General features: G+C 29.8%; 1 protein-coding gene across 1 annotated transcript; it reads right to left on the bottom strand.

Moving 5' to 3' along the window:
* Positions 1-286: 286 nt before the first annotated feature.
* Positions 287-2,130, bottom strand: LOC100775834 (transcription factor MYB62). The gene is made up of 3 exons (XM_003555861.5): positions 1,774-2,130; positions 1,549-1,678; positions 287-1,295 (listed from the first exon to the last, which is right to left on the bottom strand). The coding sequence occupies exons 1-3, from the start codon at positions 1,922-1,924 to the stop codon at positions 653-655; spliced, it is 924 nt and encodes a 307-aa protein (XP_003555909.1). The 5' UTR covers positions 1,925-2,130; the 3' UTR covers positions 287-652.
* Between the last annotated feature and the right edge of the window lie 8,066 nt (positions 2,131-10,196).

Raw genomic sequence — 10,196 nt, 5'->3', positions numbered from 1 at the left:
TCGTGTTCATTTTTTTTTTACGATAATATATTTTAAACCAAAAATAAATTCTTTTTTATTTGGCTATGTGTGTCATAAACACTAATTTTTCTTATAGGGTACTCATAAGTTTTATGAATGAACCCCACTACTTATTACAAGTGGCTAGCTGCTCTTGGAGATAGGAAGACAAGTAGCATTCTTTACAATCTTTAGAGATCGTTATTAATGTGATGCATATTTTGCAATTGTCACTCCATCACAAGATGTGACTTCACTATTCTTTACTTTTCATTTGGGGCTCAAACAGAAAAAATTTTCATTTACATGAAATAGATATAGATATCCAGGAACAAAAAGAGGATAAAATAAAACGCGTTATGTCCAAAATGCACTTATAGCAGCCAAGATACATTGTCTTAGTCAAATTACAACTTTTAATAAATCTGAAACAGGGGAACTTTAATATCATCTCCTGCATTTTCTATTTTAAATATTATATTTTAAGAGGTTCATATTATATGTCCTTACACTTGGTACTAATTTCTACCTTTGAGACTGTATACTCACACTAAGAATCAGTATAGCATAAGAATCTTCAAACTTTTTTTCTCTGATATAACATCCCACAATGTAAAGAACTTGAGATGCATGCCTTCACTTGTCAACACTGTCACATAGCATCCATGTTCCATAAAGTGGAATCCCCCATGCTGTCTAGCATCCATCCATTCCCTGCAGTCTGAAAATCAAACTGTGAGAAGTCATAAGTATCCATTGCTGAAAGGGGATCCATGTTTATGCCTTCCATGCCATAGTTATTGGTATCAAGATAGCAATTGTCCTGGATTGGATAGCTGCAAACATTGTTCTCAAACACATTGGGAGGACTTTTGGGGTGTTCAGAAATTTCAAGTGGCTGTGAAAATTGGAAGGAATCTGGGGATGGATTGATGGGGTTGGACATAGTACTAAAATGATTAGCATCATCCATAATAAATTTCCTTTGTGGAGGAGATGATGAAGAAGACATAGAAGGATTAATATTGAAGCTGCTTGACATTGAACTCATAGAAGCTTCTCCAGAATTCCCTAAATTCATCATGGTTGTCATGGAAGACTGAGGGCTTGGAGAATTGCTCTGTTCCATCTTTTGGAGCAATCTTGGCATCCAAAAACACTTGACAGCATCAATGAATCTCTTGCTACCAGACTCAATGTTAAGCTGGCGTGCCTGTTTCTGTACCCTTGTTCTCCAATAGTTCTTGATCTCATTGTCTGTTCTTCCTGGCAGATGCTGAGCAATTTTTGACCACCTATCCCCAAATGGACAACAACAAAAATATGTTAATTAAAATTCATTGTTTTTTTTTATTGGCAAATGTTAGTTATTAGTTTTTGTTATAATGTTAGTGGGAGAGATTCCAACCCACAAACTCTTCCTCCCTCTTTCTCCCTTTAACCACTAAATCAATCTTATATCTCCCAATTAAAACTCATTGTGGTTCAACAGGGCTAATTTCGAGTGCATAAATACTCATTTTGTGGACAGGATCGTTGGTTAATTACCTGTTACCCCACTTGGAATGGAGTTCGAGGATCAAGAGTTGCTCCTGTGGAGTGAGGTTCCCTCTCTTAATGTCTGGTTTCAAATAATTCAGCCATCTGAGTCTGCAACTTTTTCCAGTCCTCTTCAATCCTGAAATATTGGAATAACATTAAAAAGGTATAAAACGGTGAGAAATGAGAATGAACTTATTCTTCTCTAACTTTAAGAGTACAAGGAATCTGTACCTGCACTTTTGGCTAACATATTCCAACGACCTTCACCATGACGAGCAATATAGTGTATAAGTAAGCTGTCTTCTTCAAGAGTCCAAGGACCTCTTCTCAGCTCACTCTCTTCTTCATTACAACTCAAATCTCTCTTTGCAATTGTGGACATGGTTGGTGTTTTTGTGGGGTTCTTCTTCAAGTTACAAAGAAAGTGTGATATGGATCAGAACAAAGATGAAGCTAACAGCAGTAGGAAGCAAATTAATTAGAAATGAGTTCGAGTGAGTGTTTCTACATGAACATTGGCCTATATATATATATATACTCCCCACGGAATTTTGTTAAATGGGTTTGGTAGAGTAAGACTAGGGAACAAGAGGCTATACGTTATAGCTCGTGGAATAACCAAAGTTGTGATGTATATATTATTATGCCCTTTTTCAAAATAGGTCCCACCTATATTATTCCTTAGTTATGCAAAACACCCTGACAAAGATACTTGCAAGTGTTAACAAAACACACCCTGACGTGTCCATTGCACCATTATCTCCCACTAAACAAACATCAAAGAATCTAAACCGTTGACAGAAGCGGGAATATATTAAGCCTATGCTATTAACTAAGGGAGTTAACTAACTCGGGAGGGGTGCAAATCAAGAATTTTCCTCTACCCTATGGAGAAGATTTTGGAGACTTGACTATGTAAATATTGATTGTGCAAAAATTAGTTGTGGAATAATTTGATTAATAAACATGGTTCAAATGCACTTTTTTGCTTTTAGAATCGATTCTAGCTTGCAGAACCCAAGAGAAATAAAACAGGCTAAAGATTCTTTCTTAAGTATCCATGTGCCCCATGTTAATGACTAAAGAAAATCTCCATATACTAATTACATTCCATATTTTTTTTTTTAACTTATAGAGAATCTAGTATCTTTCTGTCGTAATATATATCTGAACGTGAAACCAATGTTCTAGAAAGAAAGAAAAAAATATTTTCAAGGGAATTTTAACCTCATCTCCAATGGTATGCCTTTATTTCGGACTAGGGTAACACTTTATAAAGAAGTAGAAGCAGCAAAAATTCATGTCATATATATATATATATATTTGGCTATCTGATTCACCACTAAATCTATACAAAGTTGCGTTACTACTCTACAGTTTACACAATGATTGTATTTTTCTTATTCTGTGGGAGTTCTCTCTCTCTCAAAATTTGTCCTTTACATCACTGTTCCAGTAAGTGGTCTTCATCACTTTTTTTTTCTTCTATAATCATAGTTGTGATCATACTTGTTTTTTTCCTGCAGAAAAAGACTCGTTAGAAAAGTAACTATACTTCTTTTCCATTAGCATAATGACTTGCCTATTACGTAATTAAGTTTGGGTCTCCTACCTATTGTCCTCCGGAGTTGAACAGCCAAAGAAATAATAAAGAGATTTATTTTTAAAAAATTTACGTTATGAATACATTAAAAATCGTCATGAATACATTAAAAATCATTATAATATATTAATAATATTCTTTAAGAGTTAATCAATTAAAAATTATTATTGGTATGACTTTTAAAAATTATAAAAATAAAAAAAATAATTCAAAATCATTATTGATATGACGGTTAATTAAGAGTTAATAAAAAAAATCAATAAATTTATTATAAATAATATTTTGTAATTAAAAAATAGTATGATAACATTTTTATAGTATTTTATTTTTAATAAAATAAATAATACATGCACTAATTATGTGAATGGTTGAACGATGTTATAAAAAAAATTTATATTATTATCTAGTCCCAGATTATAGTATGTGATAAGTGTTTCGGTGTGACATGATCACGGAGCCTTTAATTATGTGCTTCTCACGAGCTTTTTAGTTCATCTTTGAACAATCCCGAGCTCCAATGGTAGTGCTTTGCTATGTAGATTCCTAGTCGCCACAAAAGAGAAGTCATCTATAAGGATTCTAATGCTTAAGTTGGTAAGAGGTTAATATGAGATGATTTTAGAAAATTTGGCATACCCAGATATTGTGTAGTTTTGTATGCTTTTATAACTTTCGTCTTTATAATATGGGTTGAGATAGGATAATTACCTTAAAGATAAAGTCATTCTATTGAGGAGGCTAAGTAGGTACTCTGAACTGTTACATAGTTGATAAAAAAAATTATTATTGATGTCGTTGGAGATTGTTTTGGGTCTTTCCTAATCTATTGACATTTCCAGACATTAACTTGGGAGGATTAGGTGTTATTGGATTTGGATTTCGCCACATTTAGAACCGTAAATTTTTTTCTTTTATAAGTTATTTTAAATAAAATCATTGATTTATAACAAGTTTTTTTATACTTACAATGTATAACTATCAACTATTAAGTGTGTGTTTATTTTTCAGTTACTTTCAACTCAACATGAATCCAAACTCCTACTTCGTTTTCCAATTTTTTTTCCTGGAAAATAGGAAAACAACATTCAACATGGTTCAAGTTGAAAATAACACACCCTAAACAGTTTTTATCAAGTTTTCTTAGAAAACTTGTTAATATTTATCGTTAATAGTTTGTTGACCAAATAATAAGTGTGGAAAAGCTCTGAACAAAAGAAAATTTTATTTGAACATTAAATAATTAATATTGTATAATAATTATTTTTATATATTCATAAATAAAAAAAACAAAAGGTGCCAAAGAAAAGGACTTGAAATGAATGGATGGACCCGTGGTCTGTTTTCTAAGTAATTTTCCATATAAGTAACGTCTTTGACTGAGCAAAACTAAAAGGGAAAAGAACAGAACAGTGTAGAGATACAATGTAAGAAGCATACAGACCGGTGGGGAAGAAGCACGTCAGCAACTAAATGTTGGTGAGTAGGGACAAAGCCAGCTGTTTCTCTCTTTTTTCTTCCCATAAAACCCGCAGAGGTCAAACCACTGACAGAAACAGAATCCGGCGTGGTCCTAATAACAACAATAAACACATGCACTGATGCACCAATTTCATTCAAATACACGTTTGCAAAAAAAAGATGAAAAAAAAAAAACCTTAAGACTGTGTTTAGATAGAGAAATTTAAAATTATGAGAAATTTTAAATTCTAAGAATTTTAAATACTTCAATTGAAATTCTTTTATTTTCAAAATTTTGTATTCGGATAAAAAAATTAAAATTATGAGGATGAAAAAAAAAAGAAAATATGATTGATGTACCAGATCGATATTTTAAGAGCTATGTTTCTTGAAGGAGAAGACTGTAAAAAGAAAATTTCAATTTCTTACCTTTTAGAAGGAAATTAAAATTCCAAATTTTTAATTGTTTAAAATTCTATTTTAAAATTCCAAAATTTTAAATTCTTCATAAGCGTCCAAATACTGACTTTCAAATTACAGAAATTTAAATTTTCTGATAAATTACTTTTTTCCGTTAAACTTTTCTATCCAAACGTACTGTAAATAAAATAGTATATATGGTGAGGAATTTCTTTTCTCTAGAGTAAAATTTTGAGTTCAAATTAATTAAATGAAAAATAATGTAAGAATTTTGCTTCCTTAAATGTATATAAGAGATAAGAGATGACATTTGAGTTCAAAATCATTTTATTTTAGGAAATAAAGAAGAGAAATTGGATTTTTTTTCTAAAAAAGGACAATTCAAAACACACAAGAATGGTGTTAGGTTTTTTCTCCGTTTACATTCAATCCACATATATAAATAGAGCTTAATTTATATGTACGGTTAGTGTATCACATACGCGATACGTCAGTTGTGATCCAACGAAGGTGAAAAAACTTTAGCTTGAACGACTAAAATCCTACAAGCATGTCAAAATTATGTAAGTTCTAAAATCCAATGATGTGGTGTGTTGCATAAAAACAGAGACATCATCATACTTATGCAAAAACTCACAAGCCTCCAACATATGTTGCATAAAAAAAACAGTGGTGATATCCCGTAAATCACCTACTACATAATTAAATTCAGACCTAATAAAACAACAAGAGCATATTACACCAATATACCGTACAATCCTGGAGTATAATTCAGCATGATCAGTGATGATTGATGTTGTAGATGCTTCCCTATCAGCCTTTAGAATTTGCTCAGTGATAACAAATGTTCCATATACTCCACTTGTAAAAGGAAGAAGAGAAGTTATATACACCTGATGCATAAATAAAAACAGCGTAAATTTTAAAGCTGGTTTTGGATTTTGTTTTAATTTTTTTTGCCATGATATAGAAAATTATAGAATTCAAATAAAGACAACGATGATTTAGGAAAAATAAATAAATGGAGGTATATAATTACAATAGAGAGGTAGAAGTAACAATTGCCTTAACCGTATAACCTAAGGTTTAAAAAGAAAGCCTAATTTTTTAAGTGCTAACAATTAGTACCTTCAAATTTAAATTAAACTAGAATGCTATGCACATGTAGCACATATATATTCGAGAGAGAGAAAAATAATAACGAAAGAAAAAAAAAGCAGTGGGCTCGTGTTACATAAAATGTTGACACATCAATATAAAAATGGAGGTTGGGAAAATTTTATATAAGTATAGACTAAGTGTCATTTTGATATTAATTTGATTAATTAAAAAAAATTAAAAAATTAATTTGATTAATTGAAAAATATTAAAAAAATTAATTTGACACTTTTATTTATATAATATAGTGATTGTATATAAAAAAAGTATTCCGTTCGTTTGTAAGGGTTAGAATGTTAATGATAAATATTTGCGTGTGTTTAAATTAACTGCAAAAACTAACAATTGCTATTCTGATGATATTTGGTAGCTATAAAAATTGTATTTAATTAACTGTAAAAAAATTTTACTCTAATGGTTTTTGAAGATGGCAACTAATTTTTTTTAACAAGATACACTTTATTTGAATTTATGATCAAATCTATTTTATTAAAAGAAGGAATGATGAATGTCATTGATATACACAGCATCCATGCTAATTAAAATGTATGAAAAAAAGACTATGCACTTTTGATGTTATCATCCAATTAGAAACTACTGTTTTTTTTATAAAGTTATTGATCGTAACAAAATCATCTTAAAAATCATATTAATAATAAGTTATGATTAAATGATAATATAAAATTATTTTATACTATAAATGTTAAACTTAAAAAAATTCTTTTAAATCAGGACATATTGTATCGATATTTACTAATTTGATAGAATATATCAAAGTTCAAAAATTAAAATTCAAAATAATACTGATTAAATTTAAACAATAATATATATATATAAGGAATGAAAATATAAAGAAATGGAAGCATGAGGAATTGTACAAAAAATTAAAAAAGGAAATAATTTTTTTTTTTTTTGTATTTTAACATAAATATCCAAATTTATAATATAAAAATAGATACTATAAAACTCAATTTTATTCAAAGCTTAAAGTCTTAAACCCAGTATCATTATATTTTAGAGTTGTTAGATATTCAAAAGAGCACAAGCTTTTGTTTTTTATGATGATAAAATGAAAAGCATGAGTATCGTTAGTTCAGAATAATATGAACAGTTAATGATTGAAGGAGAGATAATATGGTACTGGACATGAAAATGTCACTTCACACAAAGAATGGAGGAGGTGGTAAAAAGGCTTGAAAGTTCTTTCAAGGTGGAGATAGATAGATAGATGCTTTTTTATCTCTTGCCTTTTTCGTTCTAAAAGCCTAGGGATAATTAATGTGACATGTGATGGATTAACAAAATTTTGGTCATATGTTTCATTTTCCATTAATTAAGGCTAGCATGATATATGTACGACATATAATAATTAAAAGGCCTTACAAAAGAGCATGCGTGCTTGTTTGCGTGGTGGGCACAGCACAGCGTGTTGTATGACTTAATTAAGAACATAATTCTGATTGATTAAATAAGTTGGGACCGTAAGTGTTCATCACTTTTTCAAGTTTTTCTATTCCTAGCTTCTTTCCTTCTCTTTATCCATGTACCTTATACTTTGATCGGATAAGTAAAAGGTACATGTATCGGATAAGTACCTAATTATTATATAAATATTTTATGTATAAACTATTTTTATAATTGAAACTTGGAAAAGGAACTAAGATTAAATTTCTCTAAACCATAAACACTAATCCTTTTTATATAAGTTACCATAAGTCATTTTCATAAGTTATCTTGGAGTGAAAACAATTTATGAAAAATACATCATAAGCTATATTTTCATAAGTTTTTCCTACAAGTGCTTATGTCATAACATAAGTTTAAATAAGTTGTGAATAAACTTTTTCTAAACGATACTTAAATATATTCAAGAAAAATAATTGAATATAATATGTTTTATATTAATAATTTTAACGTTGTTTTCCGAGTTTCTGATTAAAAATAGATTTTATATTGATATCTGTCACAGTAAAAGTTAGCATTTAAAATTAGTTAATTATTAATTTGCACAAAAAACGTGAAACTTTATTTTGAATAAGAGAATAATATTAAAAACACTTAAGGTTCATCCTTAAAAAACTTATTATCTAAACTTAAATTAGCATGATTAATAATTTAGTGTTTGTGCCTATCATATTATTGTACATTTCCATTAAGATATTAAAATAGTAAAATCATTAAAGAAAAAACAAATTAGGAGTTAGAAATGCATGCTAACTGGTATTCATTGATCTCCACCGTTTTTTTTAATATCACGGACATACCATGTAAAAAGAAAATAAATAAAATATTAAGTATTCACATATAGTTGAACATAGTAGATAGTATATGGTTAGCTTGCTGATGAAGGTAGAATGAAAAAAAAGGTTTCTAAATTCGAGTCTCTCTAATAATAAAAACTAATAAATTAATAAGTAACAACTAATATTTAATTATAAAAAATATAATTAAACATTTGGATTTAACATGTATGTGTGTGTTTTTATTTTTAAAGGATTTAATTAGGCCCTTGTTTCTTAAAATAGATTTAATTTTTTCCTTTTAGTTTTAGAAGTTTCAATTTCAACTAGGTCCTTTATTTTTTAAATAAGTTCAGTTTGTCCCATTTTAAATAAATTTTGGACTTTTTTTATGAGTATAAAATTAAAAGACAGAAAATAAGAAAACAAAAGCTAACAACAGCTATCTAAAATGCAAAACTCTTGAAGGATCAACATAGTTAGAGGCAACACTAAAGGAGGATATGAAATCAACAAAGTAAGATCAAATTGATAGGAGCCCATTTTGGAGAGGAAATCTGCACAAAAATTAGCTTCCCTAAATGAGTGTTGAAAGTGTAATTCCCACCGCAAGTTCTAGAAGACTTGAATTTTCTTTATAATTGAAGCATGAGGATGGAAAGAGGTGACGTTCTGATCAATAAGCTACAAAGACAACTTAGTTAGATTCACAAATCAGACCTCTAATACCTTTATCCTAATCTATCCTCAAACCGTGATAAAGAGCAAAAAGCTCAGTTGCCAATAATGTTGTATATCCGAAAGAGCCATACTATCTTATTTTCTATTGACCCAAGCAATCTTTAATGACGCCACCAAAATCAGACGGACCAAGATTGCCTCTTGAACTATCATCAGTGTTCAATTTATGCATTCCTTCAAAATTTAGACCCATTTTTTCTTTTAAAATGTTTGCAGCTAATAGAAGAAAAATAGAACCAGATTGAATCCATTTTAAAAAATAAGAGACCTAATTAAACCTTTTAAAATTAAAGATACCAAATTAAACTCATTTTAAAAATAAGAAACATAATTAAACTTTTTAAACATAAGATGACCAAATTCAACTTTACTAAATAAATTAAGGACCACGAAAGTAAACATTTGATATTCAAAAGTGGCTAATTTGATTGGGTCGATTTTTGACAAAATTGGGCTACACAGCCATTTTGTGTGTCTAAGTATCATGGTGAAAAAAATGCGAGTGTTGCTAGGTGCACCCAGCATTATTGCTGGTGCATCCAGCATTTAAATAAAATACCAAAATTTCCCCTGTGCTTTTTTTACATTTGTGATGGGTGTGTGTGAGGGTGATCCGTAAATCGTACGGATCAAGTTGATCCGTAAGACTTTTACGGAACAATACGGATCAATATGATCCGTAAAAGTCTTACGGATCAAGTTGATCCGTAAAAAGCCTACGGATCATGTTGATTCGTATTGTTCCATAAAAGGCTTACGGATCAAGTTGATCCGTAAGACTTTTATGGATCAACTTAAATGGCTTACGAATCAAGGATATTTTTGTTATTTTACCTTAAGTGCTGGGTGCACCAGCAATAATTGCTGGATGCACCTAGCAACACCCAAAAAATGCCTCACTCACCGCACTCCCCCCTTGCCTTCTCTTAGGCTTTTGCTATTTACACATTAATGTTTACTAAATGCACTTTTCTTTTCCTTTTTTACATAAAATTATTTAAATAACCTTCTCTGTCTCTCATCTGTTTCACCAC

The sequence above is a fragment of the Glycine max genome, chromosome 20 (assembly GCF_000004515.6).
Source record: "Glycine max cultivar Williams 82 chromosome 20, Glycine_max_v4.0, whole genome shotgun sequence".
NCBI classification, from domain to species: domain Eukaryota; kingdom Viridiplantae; phylum Streptophyta; class Magnoliopsida; order Fabales; family Fabaceae; genus Glycine; species Glycine max.
Note: the sequence above shows the minus strand (reverse complement) of the source record. Positions and strands in the feature narration are given on the sequence as shown.

Coding starts and splice junctions, on each gene's coding strand:
- LOC100775834 (XM_003555861.5), bottom strand. CDS start 1,924: ATGTCCACAATTGCAAAGAGAGATTTGAGTTGTAATGAAGAAGAGAGT. Junction 1,679..1,773: donor TATGTTAGCCAAAAGTGCAG/GTACAGATTCCT, acceptor CCAATATTTCAG/GATTGAAGAGGACTGGAAAA. Junction 1,296..1,548: donor CATTCCAAGTGGGGTAACAG/GTAATTAACCAA, acceptor ATTTGGGGATAG/GTGGTCAAAAATTGCTCAGC.